At 38.9% G+C, this 25,095-nt stretch overlaps 1 protein-coding gene across 1 annotated transcript in view; it reads left to right on the top strand.

Annotated features, from left to right (window-relative positions):
- LOC124545076 (scavenger receptor class B member 1-like) overlaps positions 1 to 23,487 on the top strand; it is a 354,103-nt gene extending 330,616 nt beyond the window's left edge. Inside the window, exons 8-10 of the mRNA XM_047123885.1 lie at positions 2,173 to 2,291; positions 19,332 to 19,457; positions 20,965 to 23,487. Of these exons, the coding sequence (XP_046979841.1) occupies positions 2,173 to 2,291; positions 19,332 to 19,457; positions 20,965 to 21,192 (473 nt within the window). The 3' untranslated portion in view covers positions 21,193 to 23,487. The remainder of the gene's footprint in view (positions 1 to 2,172; positions 2,292 to 19,331; positions 19,458 to 20,964) is intronic.
- Positions 23,488 to 25,095: the final 1,608 nt, after the last annotated feature.

Genomic DNA, 25,095 nt, shown 5'->3' with positions numbered 1-25,095 from the left:
CAGTCCGGAACCGTGCGACTGCTACGGTCGCAGGTTCGAATCCTGCCTCGGGCATGGATGCGTGTGATGTCCTTAGGTTAGTAAGGTTTAAGTAGTTCTAAGTTCTAGGGGACTGATGACCACTGCTGTTAAGTCCCATAGTGCTCAGAGCCATTTGAACCATTTTTGAACCATCATTACTTCTGCGGTGTGTAGATTGAATAGCAGGGGCGAAAGAACACATCCCTGTCGTACACCCTGTTTAATCTGAGCACATCGTTCATGGTCTTCTAGTCTTATTATTCCCTCTTGGCTCTTGTACGTGTTGAATGTTACCCATCCGTCATTTAGCTTACCCCTGTTTTCCTCAGAATTTTGAACACCATTTGACAATGTCGAACGCTTTTTCGAGGTCGACAAATTCGTGGACCTGTCTTGACTTACCTTTAGTCTTGCTGTCATTATCAAGCACAAAGTCATCACTGCCTTCTTGTGCTCCGTAACCTTAAAGCCTAAATGATCGTCATCAAACACATCCTCATTTTTACTTTCCATTCTTCTGAATATCATTGTACGACATATACTGTATTCAGGATATATACCGTCGTAAGCATTGAGACGCACGGAAAACTGACTCATCATGCATGATGATTCAGTTTATCACTTCTTTACTACTGACGGCATTCGCAACACAGTACGCACACAGCATTCACCTACGCCGCTGAATGTAGGTACAATATTGTATACCTACGCCGCTGAATGTACGTACAATATTGTATCTCCGTATGACTCATATTTCAGTAGATATGATGTCACAAAAATTAAACTGCGTAAAACGATACTGATTTAGTGTTAAAAATTGGCAAGGGCACGTATCTGAATTAATTTGGTGTGAATGTTTCATCTTGTAATTTGTGCCGTGCAGTAATTTCGCTTCAAGGCCTCGTAATACATTAGGGAGTGTGTGCTACAAGGTACTTACTGATTTTAAGAACGTACGCAAATTACGGAAAAGTATTTACTCTTTTAAAAAGCTACTTACTTTTTGATTTTGGTATTTATCATATTTGCAAGAGGCTTTTATTGGTTAATATGTGCTATGTGATACGATTTAAAGTAATAAGTACAATGCCTATACAATCTTCAATGTGTTTAAACCGTAATTTCACTCTATTTCTCGCACAATTTGGCTTTCAAGTGGTACATGTATAGCTGTTTTCATATCACAACTCATAGACAGGCATTTCTGCCCAAGACCTTCTGCAGGCATTGCTCAGCAGCAGTGCTGCGCATACTGAAGCATCGGGCAATAGGACAGGTTGGGTGGGGATAGGGGTGGGGGAGTAGGGGGTGGGGATGCAGGTAGTACACCTCGAGCTATGCTAACCCGAACATGCACATATACAAGGGCAACTGATGTTATCGCGTGTACAGACATCACTCATCGTAATGGAATTCCTGATATGTGTGCACACTCAGTTTAAAATATTACAGCTTGCAGTAAATTTAACGTCTCCACATTAGTAAGTTTTGGAATTATTTCTGTCGTGTTATTTCTAAGTAATTATGACTCTTCATAGACATTACAGACATTTCTCATCAGTAATAGTGTTGTTCACGGTTTAAAACAAAAAGACAAAGTGTCAGGTTATGTAATACTCAAGAAACAGTGTACATCAGTATACCGCAGCATTATGGCACATATCAAACTTACACAATAAAAAACGCACCTACATCCATCGTCGAATTCGTGAACTGGAAGATTCAAACGCAAAAACCCCACACGCTGCACTAACTCGGGTGTCACAGCCACATTGCATTGTCTGAAGACACTCGTCATGCACGTGATTCCACTGTTGCCAATGACCTTCCTTTTACGTACATTTTCTACTGGTAATAATCAAGGGACGAATTTTTGTAAGAGAAGTTTTTATACTGTTTCATCTGAGTGCGGGAATTGTAGTTCACCCTGTGTATGTAGATTTAACATTTCATTGTAGCGAGTGAGATTTGATAAACGCAGCCTCTGCTTCCTGCAGAGAAAGCTATTCGTTCTCAACAAATGCGGCTCGATTCCGTAAACAGTAATTATGTGTTTCTACAATTGTAGTTTTCAAGTTACCTTATTACTACAGTTCACTTATTGTGGTTGATAACAAGGAATAATAATGAAATTACTGTCTTCATTTTCAGATTTCCCAATAGCAGCGTCGCATCCCCACTTTTACAGTGCCGAAACTAAATTACTAGACGCTGTAGAAGGCCTTACACCAAATAAGGAACTGCATGGCTCCTTCGCAGTTGTGGAACCTGTAAGCAAACATTTGCACTATAATGAGAGTCTTTCACTCCTCAGAGGGAGGGAAAAATCTAGCAGCATACCTCTGAAATGCTTTTGATGTCTTCCTTTCTTCCTTTCCTCCTATATCGATCGAAATAATGTGTAAATCGCGTGGACTGAGCAGATGTCTTTCAAGTACTGTTCTATAAATTCTATGCTACATTATACATATATATTTTGCATAAAAAATGTACATGTTGATCATTTCGTGATTCTGTATTTAAAAAGTAACAAGCATATAGCATTTTTATTGATCATCATATTCTCCATTGGCTGTAGAAATTGTTCATTTCATTATTGCAATTCCGGCCTTTGGCTCATTTTCAGCTGATACTGCAAAAGATTTGACTTCAGCGCATGCCAGACAAGCTGAAGCAAAATCTTTTGCAGTACACTTGACAATCGCCCAAAGGCCGAAATTGCAGTAGGTTAAAGCAGAATCTCTTGCAGTACGACTTGACAAGGCTCAAAGGCCGAAACTGTAACAGTCAACGGCGAATATGATGTCCATTAAAAAAATTCTGATTGACACTGAATCATGACAATTTAAACATACAGTACAGTACATGACAAAAAAGTGAAGCACCTGGAAAGGGAGGAGAAAAATTGAAAGTTGAAGGGTTGAGAGCCTATGTAAAGTTATTTCAGAGATTACAAAATGGGGTCAAATTTTCAAAGAGCATTACGATCCTTCTTATCTGCGTGACGTAGGACCCCCTGTGGCCTGGATCCATGCACGGATTGGAAAGGGTGACAAAAGTGTATCTTCTTCCGAGGCAACATGGCTCACAGCTGTTGTAAGTGGTCCTTTACATGCTGACGAATGGCACTGGAGTCACAGTTGACGTCCAGACTGGCCTCACACATTTTGTATCACGGACTTTGCTGGCGACAGGGGTACCCTAGTGTCACGCAGACAGTTACGTGTCCAAGTCTCTAGTTGTAATTCATAAGGACGAAACATGACACGAAATTTATATTTCATTTTTGTGTGATGCGTCTGTCTTCTTTTCTTCTGTCCAACAACATTGGATTTTTTCTTTTACATTAATATACACTATATGATCAAAAGTATCCGGACACCCCCAAAAATATACGTTTTTCATATTAGGCCCATTGTGCTGCCACCTACCGCCAGGTACTCCATACCGGTGAGAGAGCAGAAATGTGGTGCTGCGCGGAACTCACGAACTTCGAACGTGGTCATGTGATTGAGTGTCACTTGCGTCATACGTCTGTACTCGAGATTTCCACACTCCTGAACATCACGATTTGATAGTTCAGTGGAAGTATAAAGGGACACGTACAGCACAAAAACGTACAGGCCGACCTCGTTTGTTGACTGACACAGACCACTGACAGTTGAGAGGGTCGTAATGTGTAATAGACAGACATCTATCCAGACCAACATACGGGAATCCCAAACTGCATCAGGATTCACTGCAAGTACTATGACAGTTAGGCAGGAGGTGAGAAAACTTGGATTTCATGGTCGCTGGCTGCTCATAAACCACACCTCACACCGCCAAATACCAAACGACGCTCGCTTCGTGTAAGGAGCGTAAACACTGAACGAGTGAACAGTGGAAAAACGTTGCGTGGAGTGACGAATCACGGTACACAGTGTGGAGATCTGATGGCAGGGTGTTCTTACGACGAATGGCCGGAGAACGTCAACTGCCAGCGTGTGTAGTGCCAACTGTAAAATTCGGAGACCGTGATGTTATGGTGTGGTCGTTTCTTTTCATGGAGGGGGTTTGCACCCCTTATTGTTTTGCGTGACACTATCACAGCACAGGCCTACATTGATATTTTAAGCACCTTCTAGCGTCTGTTGAAGAGAAATTCGAGGATGGCGATTGCATCTTTTAACACAATCGAGCACCTATTCACAATGCACGGCCTGTGGCGGAGTGGTTACACAACAGTAACATCCCTGTAATGGGCTGGCCGGCACAGAGTTCTGACATGAATCCTATAGAAAACATTTGGGATGTTTTGGAACGCCGACTTTGTGCCAGGCCTCACCGACCGATATCGATACGTCTCCTAAGTGCAGCACTCCATGGAGAACGGTCTGTCATTCTCCAAGAAACCTTCCAGAACCTCACTGAACGTATGCCTTCTAGAGTGGAAGCTGTTATCACGGCTATGAGTTGGCCATCTCCATACTGAATTCCAGCATTGCGGATGGAGGGCGTCACGATCTTGTAAGTCATTTTCAGCCAGGTGTCCGGATACTTTTGAGTACATAGTGTATAATCTGTAGAACTTTATTTCTTTTTTATAAATACCGAGATATTCTTGACTTTGAACTGCAGTCACACAAAGTAACTTTTCTTTTTGGCCAGAATTTCTCATGTTTAACTTGTTATGCTTTGGCTTAATGTCAGCAATGTAGTCAATATCATTCATTTGTTTCGAATTTCCTATTACATTCTGCTACATGTTTTGTCATGGATGAATGGTCAGTGACAAGCTACAGTTTGACATTATCCCATGACTTTTCCTGATGTATGTTTTCATTCTTGTAGCACACCTTTAAAGCCATGTTTACATCAGTGTCCTTGTTAAAAATGTATAACAGCTGAAAACTGTGATGAATGCATTTTTTTACTGTACAACGGAGTTCCTTTACTCATCCGCAAGAGTAATTCATCGTTCAATATGTAGCCCCTCCTTTCGTCAGTACTCTCCTTAGTGAGCTAAGAAAGTTATGACAAACGAAAAATTTTTATATTATAAAAGTCAAGATATTGAATTCAACATTTGTTTGAAGGCTTCAGTGCTTTCGCTCCAAACTTTTAAATCTAGTGCTGATGTGAATGATTTTAATAATTAGTCGCAGTCTTGACATTATAAGTTATTATAGAGTACCATAACATTTTTCTAATTGGTTTTACAACATATCCATAATAATAATGCTCATGATATGAAGGAAAAACTTACTATACAATCACTATGAAGTCTCAGAAATTACTAACTAGAATATCTTCATAATAAAGAGAAACATTGAGTCAGTGTTACACATTGACACATCTTAAGAAAAGCTAGACTTTCCTGGAACTGTAATAATAACTATATATAACGGAAATAGTTTTTGAAACACCAAGACACAAAGATCTGTGTTTCTGTAGGAAGTGTTTAGTAACATGAAAAAGGGCTCTGAACCCTACAGGCAGTACAATGAAATGTTGAGAAGCATGAATAATTTTAATGTCTGTAAGAACCAAATTGGAAGACACAATGGAAAATGAAGAAGTGGATACTATTAAAAAAGAGCTACTACAGCTGTTATTATTTCTTTTATTCATTCAGAAGTTTACAAATACTCTTAATAGATAAAGCAATCTGTGTTGATAATTTGAAAGGAATTGTATACTGTGAGGTGTACTGCATCATTGCATGTCATTTAAAAAGATGACTGAGCATGAAACCAATGCTGATACCTATGCTCTTTACTCCATGAAACTTCAACTGATTGGTGATGCAAATAATAAGGATGTATGATGGAACTAAAATGTCATTGTTGCGTTTCGGGCTAGAGTAAAAGTTGTCGATACACTTTTAGAGAAACTAAAATACTGAAAGTGATCTAAGGAATGCTTTCAATAACTACATACAATATTTATATAACTTTTAGGGTTTCTAGAAGATTATCCAGTGAGGTATGTGTAATGCTTTCAAGAAGTGCAGTCGATGCCAATGATATTTTTTTCATTTTCTAGGATTGTAGATGATTAAATGGCATCCAATGAGCATATATATGACAATTGTTTCTAGCACTAAAAAAAAGGTGAGTAAGTAAATCTTCAATATATTTTGTGGCAAAAGAACCTCTCACGTTACTTGTGAACACTAGAACATACCATCACTCAGGAAATCGTGATCCATATGACTCCAAACCATGAAACATCTCCATCTTATACTAATATGTGGAATGTTCGCTAATGGGGCAGAATTAGATGAATAAAAGGCTCGTTCGCTATGAATGAATAGATTTGGTGAGTATCTAAGGAGTTTTCCCATCCTCCTTACTGTTAGTAGAGTTTATCTGAACTTCATTTTAACAAACATAACAAACACTGGCAGTGAGGCTACATGAATAAATAGTACTGATTAAAAGAAACATCCTGAAATTTATATTTTGTAGAAAAATAATTTGTTAAAATTAAGTTTTATATACAGTAGTAATTAATGAATTAATATAGAATGAAGGAAGACAAGCACACACATCAGCCACATTTATCAACATAGAGAACCTTCCAGAAAATTTAAAACTGTGTACAAATCCTCCAGTCAAACCAGGGTCTCAGTCGATTCCTGTATTGTCTAAATGGATGACATCGTGCCACATCTTCTCTATCATCAAATTATAACTTACATTAGATGAATTATATACTGTCTTTTTTTTAAAAGAAAGCAGTCATGATGACAGATATGTGCAAGAATCCCCCTTCAAAAATATTAGACAACAGTAATACATCTTCTACAAAGATGGAAACAGTTTACACTTAATACAACATGAAAGCGTTATAGAATGTTCATGGCTATCAATTATCTCATCTTTACAGCGATATTTGTGAAAATGGGAGTGGTTTACTGGTAGCTGCTTGTTTCATACTGGACTGTATTAAATTGGTTGTGTTTGTAATGGCTTAAGCCTACTGAAAAATTTTGACTTTTTCAGTTCAGTTATCTTGTTAATAACACTATCTGAGTTTTTGTATTATGAATGAATATTTCCATGTATTTTACGACATTTCTGTTCTTGAGTTTCTGATTGCGAGCAAAATTTAAACGTTAACTTCGATTTTCAAAAGGTGAAAAGTGCTTGTAATTTATGTTGCTACTGCTCATTGGTTGCTTTTCTCCAGTTTGAGGTCCCCTATATGTTCTTTAAGTCGAGTTCTGAATTTTTTGCCTTTCTGCCCCATGTAATATTGGTTATACTAACTGCACGTAATTTTCCAAGTGGTAGACACGTTTTGCTCTGCGTATGGTGGTTTTATACTGTGAATAAGCACACTAATTTGGTCGTTAATGATACTCTAGCTGATTTTTATACCTGTGTTTTTGAATAACATATCTAATACACATGTCATTAGATCAAGATATGGCATTTGTACATGTTTAACACCTGGGGTGCTCTCAGTTTTAAGTATACTTTTTTCTTGCTTGTTCAGTTTGTTTTCTACATGTTATGAAACTATATTAATAACTGAAGGAACATTTCCATTTTTTACAGTGATACTTTTCATAGTTTGAATTTCTTGTAGGAGTTCTGCATGTTAAAGTGGCCATATGTGGCATTTAGCTATATGCAGCTTTGTTGTGAAAAGTGGGCTGCATACAAGCCATTGATATAGTCGTATCTGTACTAGTAGCTTTTCTGTGAACGTTGAAATATACTTGCACTGTTTTGATATTTTGATGTCAAGAAAAGTTATGGTGTGATTCTCTTCAGGCTCAAGGGTAAAACAGATATTTTCATGCATGCTATTGTATTTATTAAAAAGAGTTTTTACTCCATCAAATATGCCAACAATTAGACTGAGGTTGTCATCCATATACCTCTTATAGAATTTAATTTATTTGTAATGCTATCTATCAGCGCAATATTTATTTTCTATATAACTGATAACTATTTCAGCTATCAGGCCCTTGGTCTACTTTATAAATTTTGTTATTGAAAGAGATGTAGCAGTGTCAGTGTACTAAATTAAGTATGTCTGTTACTCTATTATTTGTGGTCTGCTCATTGCCTTGCTTTTAGTTGTATTCTTTCTTATTATTTCAACTTTGTCATCTACAGGTACACTCTTGCAGTGGCGAAGCGTGGTTCTTTTGTAGAGTAGGTTGAGAATTGCGAATTTCGAAAAAAGGAAAGAAACCTTAAAACAAAAGCCTGTTTAATAAAAATCCTGCATAAGTACCTTATTTACATATTTGTGCTAAGAATGAAGCTGCTACACAAATTGATGTTAATAAATACAAAAAATTTTAAACAGCTATACATGTAACACATAGTAACTAAATGTTAAATTTTTTTATAAATCAGTTCTGTTCTCCTGTCCTTTTCCTGGGAGTAAACATTGATAATACGAGATATGAATTCCTCCCTTTTCGCTAAAGATTTCTCTGTAGCCAATATCGCCAAGTTTGACAGTCTGGCATTTGACTTTGTGTTGCAAAAGTAGATTTTAACGCATTCTAATGTCCTCCTGCGTCTTTCACGAGAATCTATGGTTGCTACAATTGTAAGAGCAAACCGCAGTATTTTTACACATTCAGAGAATACATTTTTTAATCCATTGTTTATAACGGATTTGAGAAGGTCATGAGGCTGTAGATGTTTATCGTCGGTGATGTAAATATACGTGAACTGCCCTTTAGGCTTTTTACTTTCAAAGAACGGATGTGTTTTAAGTAGTTTTTGAACTTCATGTAACGGGAAATTGTCTGGCTTACTATATTCTGAGAACTTGTGCTCATTTACTAGTTCTATAAAATCTGTTTCACTACAGTACTGGAATCTAGTTTTTATTTTTTCTACTAGTGTCTCAATTATTTCGAATGCTAGACACCTTAGTTTCTGAATACATGCTTCTGTTCTGTTAAAATTAATTTCAATTATCCCTGCTGATTTATAAGGCTCTTATGTTCCACTATGCATTTCAGAATAATTTCCACACTTCCTAATCTAACAACAGTGTTAATACAGTTTTAAATTTCGAGCTTGCAGTCTTATATGTGCAATTATACTTTGCAAGATGTCAGACAACATACTTGTATGCTGGATAATCGAACTGCCCAGCTGCAGTAGAAAAAGAAATGTTTTCTCATCCAGTATGCTATGTAGCCCAACTGCTTGATGAAGAGAATGATCTCACCGTTCACTGTTTATGACATTAGTAAATGCTGCTCTCGGGTCTGTATAGTGAAGACTAATGATTTGTACAGCGTGTGAATGAAAATTCCACCATTTTTCACAAGAATGTGTAACCTCCCCCTCACTTATCGACCTTAATGGCAGTGAAAAATTAAACATCGTGTACCTAATGGAAATTTGGAAAAAGCAATCGTCACCAAAGTTAATCTCTCAGTCAAGAGGGAGGAAGGGTTGCATCTAAATGAAAGGAAAAATGCAAATGAAATCAGTGGAAATTAATTTTGAAAATGGGTAAAGTTAATAAAAAAAGTAAATGTGCTGTAGTTATGTTAACAATTAACTGGCGTTAATTAGATATTTGTGATTGGGAAAAAATTACGGTCGCCATTCATATGGACAACTACTACAATAACTGAAAAAGAAAGGTTAATTCACTAAAAGCGTGGCAACTGAAGGTTGACTTGATTTAGCAAAAGAATTAACAAAACCGAAAAATTGCAAGTTAATTTAGTGACTGAAATTAATAGTGAACTTTGTTTCTGAAGCAATACGAAATTAAACAAAATAAGGTTAGTCTTGGGCTACCTCCACAATCATCTCAAAAGCAACTTGAATCTACATGATTTAGAAGTAAGAGATTTAGCTTTGAACTTGAATTAAATGATTTTGAACAATTAACATTAGTAAAATTTAGTATGTACGAAGCTGAGTTGCAGTCACATGTATGCTGAAATATCACAACAAAACTCGCACGCTTAATTTGTGCTTGTGCAATCTAAATATAGTTCTGTTTGGTTATTGTAGCCAGCTATCAATACTTTATCTGAACTTTGAAATCAAAGCAGTGAAATGAAATAATATTACTTTAATGCTGGCGTTTGAATTTCAACGACACTCGGGTTCATTTCGGAAAATGCAGTCACCCTGCTTGGTAATGCATTTGGGACAATGAGCAACAAAGGTTCATGCTTAGTTACCGTATTTTAGTGATGCAAATGGAACAGTTTGAAAAGTTGAGGTCTACCATACAGTAGTCTTCCACTGTGACTAAGCACTCTTTGTTCAGATTTATTAAGTTTTGCAAGAAATGTAGATATATTAGTAAGCATCTGGTATATTTTGTATTGTTGTGATTGCTATTTGGATTTAATCTAGGCTTCGTGCCCTGATTTAGCAGTGCTGTTTCAGTCTGAATTAATGTGATGTCTGCTGCATTTAGAACTGGTAATAAAAATTTATGGATGTTACTGTTCTTATCTATGTATTTATTCGTTGGCAGCTTGCTTCTCATTCATTAATTATCAAGCTTCCTTTGATGATTGCTGTCTTGAGTCATATTCCTCCATGCATCCTAAGCAGAAAGCTAGTTCACAACATGAAACCGCAAGACACATAATAGTATATAGCATTTACCAAATTGCATGCAGCTAATGCGACAAATAAGCCAGACACTCAGAAATTTCAGAACTTGATGTAAGAATCATATAGACTGCTACATAGTATATAGCATTTACTAAATTGCATGCAACCAATGCTACAAATAAGCCAGACAGTCACAAATTTCAGAACTTGATATAAGAAACAAACAGACTGCTACATACTGAAGAAATGTAATAAATAAGTCGTAGCAGCATAAATTACAGACAGTGTCCACAGTTCGAAAATCGAAGGCAGTTTTGAAATTTTGTGCAAAACCAGAAAGTAAAAGAATGGATACCATGGCGGGAACATAAATATTCTTGCATAATACAGAAAAATTAGGGTAATGTCCTTAATAAGATATCTGAATTAAAAAACTCAAAATTTTTCAGCTCTAACAGAATAGACTTCGGACGTGCCAGTGGGCAACAAATGCTGCCACTTACCAACTGCCAGTTTCAGATACATCACTGTTATGAAGAGATTGTCATCCATCTAGTACAAGACTATCCCATTGTATTAAGTGTATACTGTTCAAATCCATGTAGAAATAAATTGATAGCAGAAAAATACGAATAATTATGTCATATCGTCATGACTGCTAAGCTTAACCAGTGTGGGCACCATTTACTGTTTTTTTTTTGGTAGATGATACTGTTGATCTTGCTGCAGTGTTCTCTATGTATTCATTTAACTTGTGCACTCCAGCAGGCATGTTTTGTTGCGCTTTTGCTGTGATAGTTATTTACTGTTCCATTGTTTCTAAATTTTCATCTTTAAGTAATTTCTTCTATCTCAGCTGTTTCTAAAATTTCTGTATTACTGAGGTGGCTTCGATAAAAGTTAATAGCATTATCTTTATTATTTTTGTCTAATATCTACAAAGGGAATTCTTGTATATAACCGTTATCGCCGTTATTTTCTGAAAAAAAATTATTAATTCGTTCACTGCATTGTGTAAATTTGATAATAGGGGAGATGTGCCATGATATCAGCCATTCAGATAGCACTTTTTGCTGCAGGAGATTAGAACTCTGGTTCGACTAAAGGTGTTGCACAGAATTTTAATATTTCTGGAAGGTTCTCTGTGATGACTAAAGCGACTTTTGTGGGCGATCACCTGATGATGCAGCTCTCCATGATACTCTATCCTGTGCAAGTTTCTTCATCTCCCAGTACCTACTGCCACCTACATTCTTCTGAATCTGCTTAGTGTATTCATCTCTTGGTCTCCCTCTACGATTTTTACCCTCCACGCTGCCCTCCAATACTAAATTGGTGATCCCTTGATGCCTCAGAACATGTCCTACCAACCGGTCCCTTTTTCTGGGCAAGTTGTGCCACAAACTTCTCCCCAATCCTATTCAATACTTCTTCATTAGTTATGTGATCTACCCATCTAATCTTCAGCATTCTTCTGTAGCACCACATTTCGAAAGCTTCTATTCTCCTCTTGTCCAAACTATTTATCGTCCATGTTTCACTTCCTTACATGGCTAAACTACACACAAATACTTTCAGAAATGACTTCCTGACACTTAAATCTATACTCGATGTTAACAAATTTCTCTTCTTCAGAAACGCTTTCCTTGCTATTGCCAGTCTACATTTTATAACCTCTCTACTTCGACCATCATCAGTTATTTTGCTCCCCAAATAGCAAAACTCCTTTATTTCTATAAGTGTCTCATTTCCTAATCTAAGTCCCTCAGCATCACCCGGCTTAATTCGACTACATTCCATTACCCTCGTTTTGCTTTTGGTAATGTTCATCTTATATCCTCCTTTCAAGACACTATCCATTCCATTCAACCGCTCTTCCAAGTCCTTTGCTGTCTCTGACAGAATTACAATCTCATCTGCGAACCTCAAAGTTTTTATTTCTTCTCCATGGGTTTTATACCTACTCCGAATTTTTCTTTTACTGCTTGCTCAATACACAGATTGAATAACATCGGGGAGAGGCTACAACCCTGTCTTACTCCCTTCCCAACAACTGCTTCCCTTTCATGCACCTCTACTCTTGTGACTGCCATCTGGTTTCTGTACAAATTGTAAATAGCCTTTCGCTCCCTGTATTTTACCCCTGCCACCTCTAGAATCTGAAAGAGAGTATTCCAGTCAACATTGTCAAAAGCTTTCTCTAAGTCTACAAATGCTAGAAACGTAGGTTTGCCTTTCCTTAATCTTTCTTCTAAGATAAGTCGTAAGGTCAGTATTGCCTCACGTGTTCCAGTATTTGTACGGAATCAAAGCTGATATTCCCCGAGGTCGGCTTCTACTAGTTTTTCCATTCGTCTGTAAAGAATTCGTGTTAGTATTTTGCAGCTGTGGCTTATTAAACTGATAGTTCGGTAATTTTCACATCTGTCAACACCTGATTTTTTGGGATTGGAATTATTATATTCTTCTTGAAGTCTGAGGGTATTTCGCATGTTTCATACATTTTGCTCACCAGATGGTGGAGTTTTGTCAGGACAGGCTCTCCCAACGCCGTCAGTAGTTCCAATGGAATGTTGTCTACTATGGGGGCCTTGTTTCGACTCAGGTCTTTCAGGGCTCTGTCAAACTCTTCACGCAGTATCATATCTTCCATTACATCTTCATCTACATCCTCTTCCATTTCCATAATATTGTCCTCAAGTACATCGCCCTCTATATACTCCTTCCACCTTTCTGCTTTCCCTTCTTTGCTTAGAACTGGGTTTCCATCTGAGCTCTTGATGTTCATACAAGTGGTATTCTTATCTCCAAAGGTCTCTTTAATTTTCCTGTAGGCAGTATCTATCTTACCCCTAGTGAGATAAGCCTCTACATCCTTACATTTGTCCTCTAGCCATCCCTGCTTAGCCATTTTGCACTTCCTGCCGATCTCATTTTTGAGACGTTTGTATACCTTTTAGTCTGCTTCATTTACTGCATTTTTATATTTTCTACTTTCATCAGTTAAATTCAATATTTCTTCTGTTACCCAAGGATTTCTACTAGCGCTCGTCTTTTTACCTACTTGATCCTCTGCTGCCTTCACAACTTCATCCCTCAAAGCTACCCATTCTTCTTCTACTGCATTTCTTTCTCCCATCCCTGTCAATTGTTCCCTTATGCTCTCCCTGAAACTCTGTACAACCTTTGGTTCTTACAGTTTATCCAGGTCCCATCTCCTTAAGTTCCCACCTTTTTGCAGTTTCTTCAGTTTTAATCTACAGGTCATAACCAATAGATTGTGGTCAGAGTCCACATCTGCCCCTGGAAATGTCTTACAATTTAAAACCTGGTTCCTAAATCTCTGTCTTACCATTATATAATCTATCTGATACCTTTTAGTATCTCCAGGGTTCTTCCATGTATACAACCTTCTTTCATGGTTCTTAAACCAAGTGTTAGCTATGATTAAGTTGTGCTCTTTGCAAAATTCTACCAGGAGGCTTCCTCTTTCATTTCTTAGCCCCAATCCATATTCACCTACTACGTTCCCTTCTCTCCCTTTTCTCATTACCGATTTCCAGTCACCTGTGACTATTAAATTTTCGTCACCCTTCACTATCTGAATAATTTCTTTTATTTCATCATACATTTCTTCAATTTCTTCGTCATCTGCAGAGCTAGTTGGCATATAAACTTGTACTACTGTAGTAGGTGCGGGCTTCGTATCTATCTTGGCAACAATAATGCGTTCACTATGCTGTTTGTAGTAGCTTAGCCGCATTCCTATTTTCCTATTCATTATTAAACCTACTCCTACATTACCCCTATTTGATTTTGTGTTTATAACCCTGTAGTCACCTGACCAGAAGTCTTGTTCCTCCTGCCACCGAACTTCACTGATTCTCACTATATCTAACTTTAACCTATCCATTTCCCTTTTTAAATTTTCTAACCTACCTGCCCGATTAAGTGATCTGACATTCCACGCTCCGATCCGTAGAACGCCAGTTTTCTTTCTCCTGATAACGACATCCTCTTGAGTAGTCCCCGCCTGGAGATCCGAATGGGGGACTATTTTACCTCTGGAATATTTTACCAAAGAGGACGCCATCATCATTTAATCATACAGTAAAGCTGAATGCACCCATAGATTATTCAATACTTTTTCGATGTTATCAAGAACTTCCTGCTGAAATACTAATCCAATGAGTCTGTCTTACTATTTCACGTATTTTATTTTCATAATATACACTCCTGGAAATGGAAAAAAGAACACATTGACACCGGTGTGTCAGACCCATCATACTTGCTCCGGACACTGCGAGAGGGCTGTACAAGCAATGATCACACGCACGGCACAGCGGACACACCAGGAACCGCGGTGTTGGCCGTCGAATGGCGCTAGCTGCGCAGCATTTGTGCACCGCCGCAGTCAGAGTCAGCCAGTTTGCCATGGCATACGGAGCTCCATCGCAGTCTTTAACGCTGGTAGCATGCCGCGACAGCGTGGACGTGAACCGTATGTGCAGTTGACGGAGTTTGAGCGAGGGCGTATAGTGGGCATGCGGGAGGCCGGGTGGACGTACCGCCGAATTGCTCAACACGTGGGGCGTGAGGTCTCCACAGTACATCGATGTTGTCGCCAGTGGTCGGCGGAAGGTGCACGTGCCTGTTGACCTGGGACCGGACCGGACCGACGCACGGATGCACGCCAAGACCGTAGGATCCTACGCAGTGCCGTAGGGGACCGCACCGCCACTTCCCAGCAAATTAGGGACACTGTTGCTCTTGGGGTATCGGCGAGGACCATTCGCAACCGTCTCCATGAAGCTGGGCTACGGCCCCGCACACCGTTAGGCCGTCTTCCGCTCACGCCCCAACATCGTGCAGCCCGCCTCCAGTGGTGTCGCGACAGGCGTGAATGGAGGGACGTATGGAGACGTGTCGTCTTCAGCGATGAGAGTCGCTTCTGCCTTGGTGCCAATGATGGTCGTATGCGTGTTTGGCGCCGTGCAGGTGAGCGCCACAATCAGGACTGCATACGACCGAGGCACACAGGGCCAACACCCGGCATCATGGTGTGGGGAGCGATCTCCTACACTGGCCGTACACCACTGGTGATCGTCGAGGGGACACTGAATAGTGCACGGTACATCCAAACCGTCATCGAACCCATCGTTCTACCATTCCTAGACCGGCAAGGGAACTTGCTGTTCCAACAGGACAATGCACGTCCGCATGTATCCCGTGCCACCCAACGTGCTCTAGAAGGTGTAAGTCAACTACCCTGGCCAGCAAGATCTCCGGATCTGTCCCCCATTGAGCATGTTTGGGACTGGATGAAGCGTCGTCTCACGCGGTCTGCACGTCCAGCACGAACGCTGGTCCAACTGAGGCGCCAGAAGGAAACGGCATGGCAAGCCGTTCCACAGGACTACATCCAGCATCTCTACGATCGTCTCCATGGGAGAATAGCAGCCTGCATTGCTGCGAAAGGTGGATATACACTGTACTAGTGCCGACATTGTGCATGCTCTGTTGCCTGTGTCTATGTGCCTGTGGTTCTGTCAGTGTGATCATGTGATGTATCTGACCCCAGGAATGTGTCAATAAAGTTTCCCCTTCTTGGGACAATGAATTCACGGTGTTCTTATTTCAATTTCCAGGAGTGTATATTAATTATTCGATTCCCAGAAAAGTCTAACATTCCTTAAGAAATGTCATTACCTAATACAGGTTTCTATCTTTCTCTATATTTGGAAATATTCTCGTTAATAAGTTCATAATTATTGTATACTAAGTTGTTTATGGGCAGTAAGTTACTGGAGCAATAATCAAAAGTTTGAAACATTTGCTTTGCTCTGCACAAATTTTACAGTAATAATCTTGTCCCATAAATCCCCTCAATAAAATTAACTTGGTCATCTTTATACACTGTTCCATGAAATACTTCTTTTTGTCTTCAACATCTCATTCTATATCTCAAGGTGTTGTTGTTGTCATCGTCATCGTCTCCAGTCCAGAGACTGGTCTGATGGATGGAAGTATCCATGCTGCTCTATACTAGGGAAGCCTCTTTATCTCCAGATACCTGCTGTAATTTAAATCGATTAGAACACGCTTCCTGTATTCATTTCTCTCTACAATTTTTACCCCACACACACCCCTCCATTACTAAACTGATGATGGTCACTTGATGTCTCAGACTGTGTCTGATCAACTGATCTCTTGTTTAAGTCACATCGTGCCACGAAATTCTTTTCTCTCTCATTCTATTCAGTACCTCCTCATTAGTTCATTATCTACCAATCTAGTCTTCTGTATTCTTCTATAGCATCAAATTTCTAAATCTTTTCTGGTCTGGGCTGTTTATCATCCAATAACAATGAACCATCTAGTAACTTCAGTAAATATTTCCTAACACTTACATCTAATTCTACGTTAACAAGTGGCTCTTCTTCAGAAATGCTTTTCATGCCATTGTCAATCTCCATTTCATACCCATTCTATTTTGGTCATCATCATTTATTTAACTGTCCCAATAGCAAAACTCATCTACTGCTTTTGATATCTAATTTCTTAGCAATTTCCCCCAAGCATCGCCTGACTGAATTCGACTACATTCCATTACCCTTCTTTACGTTTTTTTTTCTTTTATATCCCTCTGTTAAGAGATTGCTGTTTCCATCCAGCTGCTCTTCCAAGTAATTTGCTGTCTCTGGCAGTATTACAGTGTTTTTCCCTAATCTCAAAGTTTTTATTTCTTATCCATGAACTTAATTTCTTCTCCATATTTTCCTTTGGTTTTCTACACTAACCGTTCAATATATAGGTTGAATAACATTGGGGCTAGATTATAACCCTGCCTCGTTCCCTTCTCACTCACTGCTACCGCTGCACACCTTTTGAATCTTTCTGTAGAAATTGTAAAGAACGTTTCACCCCCTGCGTCTTATCACTGCTTCCTTCTGAATTTTAAAGATCATATTTCAGTTAACACTCCGGAAAACTTACGACAAGTGCCATAGATGTAGGTTTGCATCTTGTTAACCAATATTCAAATAGAAGTTGTAGGGAGAGTATTCCCTCATGTTTTCATGCATTTCTCCAGAATGTAAACTAATCTTCTCCTGGGTCCACTTCTAACAGTTTTTTCACTTTTTTTGCAAGTAGGTTATATTAGTATTTTGACATAATTTTCAATTGGCTTAGATTTATGAATTATGTAACGCCTATCATCTTGATGTTGAAGCTCTATTGTTTGTGTTTGCTTTAACAATAACATATGTTTTTGAGTGGAGTCCGCCTTTAGCGAAACACAATTTTCTTTTTGACCCAGACATGTTTCATTGCAGTTGCAGCATCATCAGTGGGTTTATTATTTTTATGGCTGTCAAACATAAAGAGTATTCTTTACTGTTTAAATACATATAAATATTACTTTCTAAATCATAATTACAGGTGTTTGAAGAGCACATAAAATTGTGTATTAATACCTTCTTACCACATGGTGTAGTTTTTCTGCTGTAACTGTTATCCTTTACAGTTTGTCACCTGCAACTATATACAGCTTAATGTAGGCACAACATTTACGCAAAAATTGCGATTTCTAAACTGTTATGGCTATGCCTGAAATTAATAATTCATGTGTGTGTGTGTGTTTCACTTTCAGTTTCTTTTTTCAACTGATAATTGATCAGTTATCGTCCATGGTTCGAAATGATTAAATTACTAAAATCGCTATGAAAAATAAGGGTTGGTGGTAGAAGGATGAAAATTAAAGGTTGTGTGTATTTTATAATGTCACATCATCAAAAAATAAAAATAAAAAGTTCTTTCCAAAAAATAAGAAAAAAATTTTGGGGCGCACCACCCTTATCACTTGGGGGCATGACAAGTAGATTAAAACAGATTCTCAGACCTACCGAATGTACATGCAAAATTTCATCAGAATCGATGGAGCCGTTTCGGAGGAGTATGACAAGTACCACTGTGACAAGAGACTTTTATACATAAGGATAATAATGATAAATCCTCCAACCTACTCTCTCCCTCCCTCCCTCTCTCTCTTCCTCTCTCTCTCTCTCTCTCTCTCTCTCTCTCTCTCTCTCTCTCTCTCTCTCTCTCTCTCTCTCTCACACACACACACACACACACACACACACACACACACACACACACACACAACTTTTCACATGAATTATTAATTTCATGCATAGCCATAACAGTTTAGAAATCGTAATTTTAGGGTAAATGTTGTGCCTACATTAAGTTGTATATCGTTGCAGGTGTCAAACTGTAAAGAAAAACAGTCACTGTAAAAACGTAATACAGCAGGAAAACCACACCATTTGGTAAGAAGGTGCTCGCCAAAAACCTGTAATTACCATTTAGAAACTAATATTTATATGTATTTAAACGGTAAAGAACATTCCTTATGTTTAACAGCCATAATAATAAAAAACCCACTGATGATGCTGCAATTGCAGTGAAGAATATCTGGGACAAAAAACAAAATTGTATTTTGCTAAAAGTGGACCCCACTCAAAAATGTATGTTAAGTCTGTTTACTCTGTTAAAAGATAACATGTATCAGTCCATAACAAAATAGCTAAAAATACTTCCAAAACAGAAGGGATCACTCCAAATATCTTCTTTGTGAACTGTGGTATTTCTTATGCTGTAAACAATATATAGTTTTCATGCATTAATCATGGTGAGAAGTTGTGTTGTAAGATATGAAAATGTTTCTGCATTGTTTATATTTTGTTGCAGATTACCGGGATACCTATGGAAAGTTGTGCAAGAAGTCAGTCAAATTTAATTATAAGACGACTATCTGGGATGCCTAAGCTGCAAAGGTTCAGCGACATTGCTGTTCCAATGTTCTGGGCAGAATACGTAAGTATAATGCCTCCATAAAATTTGAATTGATATGTGTTCTGATGTAAGTGCTTAATACAAAATGAGGATAATTAGTAACAGAATTTTACTGTTTGTAAACATCAAACATTTAAAGGAGGAACTGGATCACAATTTGAAACCATTGAATATTAGTACTTTTTTCAGTGGTTAAGCAATAGCGTTTGGATTTCCAGCAGCCAAGACATAGTTGAATTATAGGTGCCATGAGGAACAATTTCAAAATTGTTATTTTGCTGTCATTGTGGTTTCCATTCTAAAGAATTGTTTGGTGCATGTCTCTACACGTGTCTATCTCATGCTAGTCTCTTCATCTCCAGATACTTTTGCCGGCCGCGGTGGTCTAGCGGTTCTAGGCGCGCAGTCCGGAACCGCGCGACTGCTACGGTCGCAGGTTCGAATCTGCCTCGGGCATGGATGTGTGTGGTGTCCTTAGGTTAGTTAGGTTTAAGTAGTTCTAAGTTCTAGGTGACTGATGACCTCAGATGTTAAGTCCCATAGTGCTCAGAGCCATTTGAACCATTTTGAACCAGATGCTTTCTGCAACATAAATCCTTTTGAATTAGCCAGTTTTAGTCAATGCTAAGTTTCCTACAATTGTTACCCAACATACTTCCCTCCATTACCAAATTAAATATTCCTTCATACCTTAGCCTACGCCACCTTTTACTCAAATCCTGCCCTTTCTCCCCAGTTAGATTCGGTACACCCTCACTAGTAATAAGATCTACTGATCTATTACAGTGCTTGAGAAAACGTTAAATACAAAAGGTTGTGAACACATTTTATGGGATGGGAGCAATGCGGAGACGACGATTGTTTCAGCCTAGCAGTGCGTTACCTGTCATAAACCAGCAACTCTTGGGCGATGGTTTGTGGACAGTAACATTCCAGAAATGGACTGGTCCGTTCAGATTCCAGACGTGATCCCAGTGGAACACCTTTGAAAGGAGCTAAAACGTTCGGCTTCACTCCAGATACTAGCGACCACCATCACTACCTTCATTGGTTTTGACTCTTGAGGAAGAATGGTCTGCTATTCCTGCACAGACATTCAAACACCTCACAGAAGATTTCCCCAGCAAGGTTCAAGCTGTCACAAGTGAAAAGGGAGGAGTCAACCCATATCAATGGCCACAAATTGCTGTCCGTATATTTCTGATAAAATAGTTTAAAGTGACGCTAAATAATCAAATACTTCTATGCAGTGCAGGAGTTGCCGACATACTGTTGGAGAATACATTACAGTAATAAGAAAGTTGGCTCTCTCAAGATGGAAGCGATAGCTTGAAACCGGCAATTTCCTTACAATAAAACCCTTTAAACCTGTTTGTCGCAGGTTGCATTCTTCATTGACAACCTTTAATTGATGCGAAGTTCAGCTAGATTCACATTGGATAAAATAACAATCATTCTTACTGGTATTACTGCTTTCTAAACTTTTGTTGTATTTATAGCCTAAATTGTGACAACCTGTTTGTTTCAGCACCAGGTGAGCCTGCCGGGGTACATCTACTACCTGATGTATTTCACTGTGAACATACTCCCTGAGTTGCAGCTGTGGATGAGCTTCTTCATGACGACACTAGGCGGCTCTGCCTTCATTCTAGGGGTGACTGCCGTCATCTTCAACAGGCGGCGTACGACGCATAAACCTAAGTGCGCATACAGTTCGCTGGATCTAATGCCATCAACGTCTTCGTCCGAGTGTTGAGTGGACTCTGTTACTTACTGTGATAAAGGCTCTAGGTGACACTTTAGGACCTCAGGATCCACGGAGACAACGAATATGCCAAAAAAGTGTGCTCAAAGTGTTTCCAAGAAACAGTGCACCTAGAATTTGATTCGGTGACAGATTATCTATAGCCGTCCAGTTGGATCGTTTTGTTAGTGAGCGGCTACCACTGACGGCAATCTTCACCACAGACAGACAATGTCTTGTGAAAATACAAGCGAGTGTTGACGTGAATGTTACTTCTGTAATGCTCTGTACTGAATATTAGTTTCAAACATTTGTACAGCAGCATTTACAAACCTATGCTTGTGTACGAGTACATGATTTGACGGGGATGGGAGAATTGACAATGGCCGAGCAGCACCCGCCAACCTCTGGTGGGTTGTTAAGCCCTTAACGCGAGATTCTAGAAATAATTTTATCAACGTATGCTTAAATCGATATTTCATACTTGAAAACTGTCAGGTAGCTTCCACGTCCCTATATGATCTCACTTCCTTCACATGTGACGGTCACATTGGAAAAAAGAGCGCGTAATGTGTATGTAACTAGTAAGACAGCATTTTTTGCCGATTGTCACAAAAGGAACTAACATCGTTAGCTATGAACGTCTGGACTGAAGGACTTTCACGTGCAGAAGGCAGCAAATACAGTCTGTTGTTCTGCGTACGTTGCGGGTGTCGGTATGGCGTACCACAACTATAATTTACTGCACATTTACTATTTACGACAGAATTTAATTGTTTGGTAATTGACCGATTAGAATCGTTTTAGGTATATAATACATTGCATCTAATGAATTACAAGCATATTACCTGCGCGCAAACATTTCGGCCTGTACCAATTTACTTTGAAACAGAGAACATACTTGCAGTCTCTTTACTCAACTGCGGCGGCAGTTCTTTGTTATCTAAGAACAACACACCAATTCTCAGTGGTCAAGACTTATCAAACAATAATCGACAACTACTTCTTAAAAAGTCACTTCACCTTTGGCAGACATATAGGTCATCTTCATAGTACCTTTGTTTTTCTTACCGACTACGTGTATTCCACAGAATATTTGTGTTTCACAGTCGTTCCAGTACATCTTCATACAACACAGATTTCCACTTATAAAGTTCAGAAAGAATATATTTTGTATATGATTATTGCAATACATTATCATCCTGCTCTGTTTCGCAGTAGTAGATATTACACGGAATTTTGTGACTTGGAAATTAATACACTGTGAGTTAGTGATTGCTGAGTGTCCTGTGTTGACATTATTTCAGTAGTAGTGTAAGTATCACCCAACTTAAAATGCTTATAACATAGTTTTATGCTGTAGATTTTTTATTTGTGCCCTTTCCAACAACTTACTTTCATCATTGTCAGCATTCTGCACTGAGAAAGAGACAAACCTATTCTTTTTAATTATTGCGCCTATGAATCTGAACGAAGTGCACTTGTTGCAGTAATATTATTACTGGTAATGGATAACGCACGAAAATCTGACTTGAATTTTTCGTCCAGTAGCAGTTCCCACTGCGTCCTGTAAGTGCCACCATTTACGGATTTACGTTAGTGTTAAATTAGCCCTGTCAGTTTTCCTTAATGTTATTTCCTGCTTTTGACACACGTTCTCTCTTCTGTTCTTATAGGTGAGACCTTTCTGTACCCAACCATCGCTCCACTGCTTCTTACATATTTTGCTTACTAATGCTTTCATTTTCTTTTTAAGTCGCTGAATGTTGTTGTTTCTAGTGAAGGAATCAGCGCACTGTCAGTCTCCTGCTACACTGGCTAGTCCTCCAATCAATTTCTGAACTGTGTTGATGGTACAGGAAATAAGAAAATGTTCCAATTAAAACGTGATCCGTTCGTTTTTCCTCACATAACTTTAAACAGTCTGCAATGGCTTCATCTTTTCAAATAAATAACTCCAGTCTACCTCGATGCCACAATAGCAACATATCGTCACGTGGTCCTCATCTCTTGTAGTATATCTGATGGCAAGTTTCTGTGTAGTCAGGACTTGCTTCTCTAAGTTCCTATACGTTGTACGTGAATATTTGTGTGAAAGTAGAAAGTATCTTTGGACAACAGAAAAGTGATTATTCTGATTTGGAAACTGTGAGAACCCATTTCCTCTCTGGTTACTCGAATACCTACTTTGTCAATTGTACTCTAAGACAATTATGTATTTTATTAAAAGTGAATTATACTTTCAGAGGAATTTATATACTTCATGTAAGAAAAGTGAACGACATTAATAAAAGCTTTTATGATGTTTTTAAATCTTATTCCTGCCTTCATAAAGGTGACAATAAATAATTTGTAAGAGATGTGCATTTTGATTTTCCTACACATGTAATCTGGAGTTATCGTTCAGTAGCAGTTATGTAATTTTAAAAAATGGAAAGGAAGGCTCAAAATTTTAGCTTTATCATAACATATCCAAATTTTGGCTAGTAACTAGCCGTTATAAACACTAAGAATGCAAGAAGTACATAGTCACAGCGTAGTATACAAAAATTACAACTCATGAAGTACCCTACATAGCTTGTGCATTAAATTATGCACCAGTATTTCGGAACTGTTACGCATGCTCTAGTACTTGTACACCTGTTGTTGAGGTTCTTGCCACAGTTGATTAATGTGTCTGTGTACTGAAGGTATCCTTTGCAGAGAACACATCAGTTGCCTGTGTGACGCCCTCTGCCGATACATAACCTCCATAATAAAGCAATTGCGGTCTCTAATACAATTTAAATGTTGCGTAGGAATAAAATAAAATAAAATAAAATAAAATAGAGGTAAGGTTATTGACGTTGCTGTAGTAGCTTAATGCCATGTTTAACTGTAAACATTATAAGATATACAAATTCTTGGTTCACCCCTTGTGAGTCAATTGTTTTGTTAATCTCTAAAAACACAGGCTAAATCAGACACACAAAATTTAAATACAACTAGAAGGCGAATGATGTGCGCTGTAACTACTGACATTGACTTGTATATATAATCAGGTGGGAATGTATGTGGGTTATATTACTTATTGAATAGTTCATCGATGGTGCCAGATACCACCAAGATAGGTCGTTGGTGTGATTTACCAATCCATGACGGATGTTGAGAGTACTGATCTCTGTGCCACTTCATACATATTTTAAGTACAATGAAAATAAGACACTGAGTTGCTGTTATTAGCAGCGTAAATGCGTCCTAACCAATATAACATGAAAGAAGTTTTCTAGTTGCAATACTACACTCCTGGAAATTGAAATAAGAACACCGTGAATTCATTGTCCCAGGAAGGGGAAACTTTATTGACACATTCCTGGGGTCAGATACATCACATGATCACACTGACAGAACCACAGGCACATAGACACAGGCAACAGAGCATGCACAATGTCGGCACTAGTACAGTGTATATCCACCTTTCGCAGCAGTGCAGGCTGCTATTCTCCCATGGAGACGATCGTAGAGATGCTGGATGTAGTCCTGTGGAACGGCTTGCCATGCCATTTCCACCTGGCGCCTCAGTTGGACCAGCGTTCGTGCTGGACGTGCAGACCGCGTGAGACGACGCTTCATCCAGTCCCAAACATGCTCAATGGGGGACAGATCCGGAGATCTTGCTGGCCAGGGTAGTTGACTTACACCTTCTAGAGCACGTTGGGTGGCACGGGATACATGCGGACGTGCATTGTCCTGTTGGAACAGCAAGTTCCCTTGCCGGTCTAGGAATGGTAGAACGATGGGTTCGATGACGGTTTGGATGTACCGTGCACTATTCAGTGTCCCCTCGACGATCACCAGTGGTGTACGGCCAGTGTAGGAGATCGCTCCCCACACCATGATGCCGGGTGTTGGCCCTGTGTGCCTCGGTCGTATGCA

This window comes from Schistocerca americana, chromosome 8 (genome assembly GCF_021461395.2).
Source record: "Schistocerca americana isolate TAMUIC-IGC-003095 chromosome 8, iqSchAmer2.1, whole genome shotgun sequence".
NCBI classification, from domain to species: Eukaryota; Metazoa; Arthropoda; class Insecta; order Orthoptera; family Acrididae; genus Schistocerca; species Schistocerca americana.
This window is presented reverse-complemented; position numbering and strand designations above follow the sequence as displayed.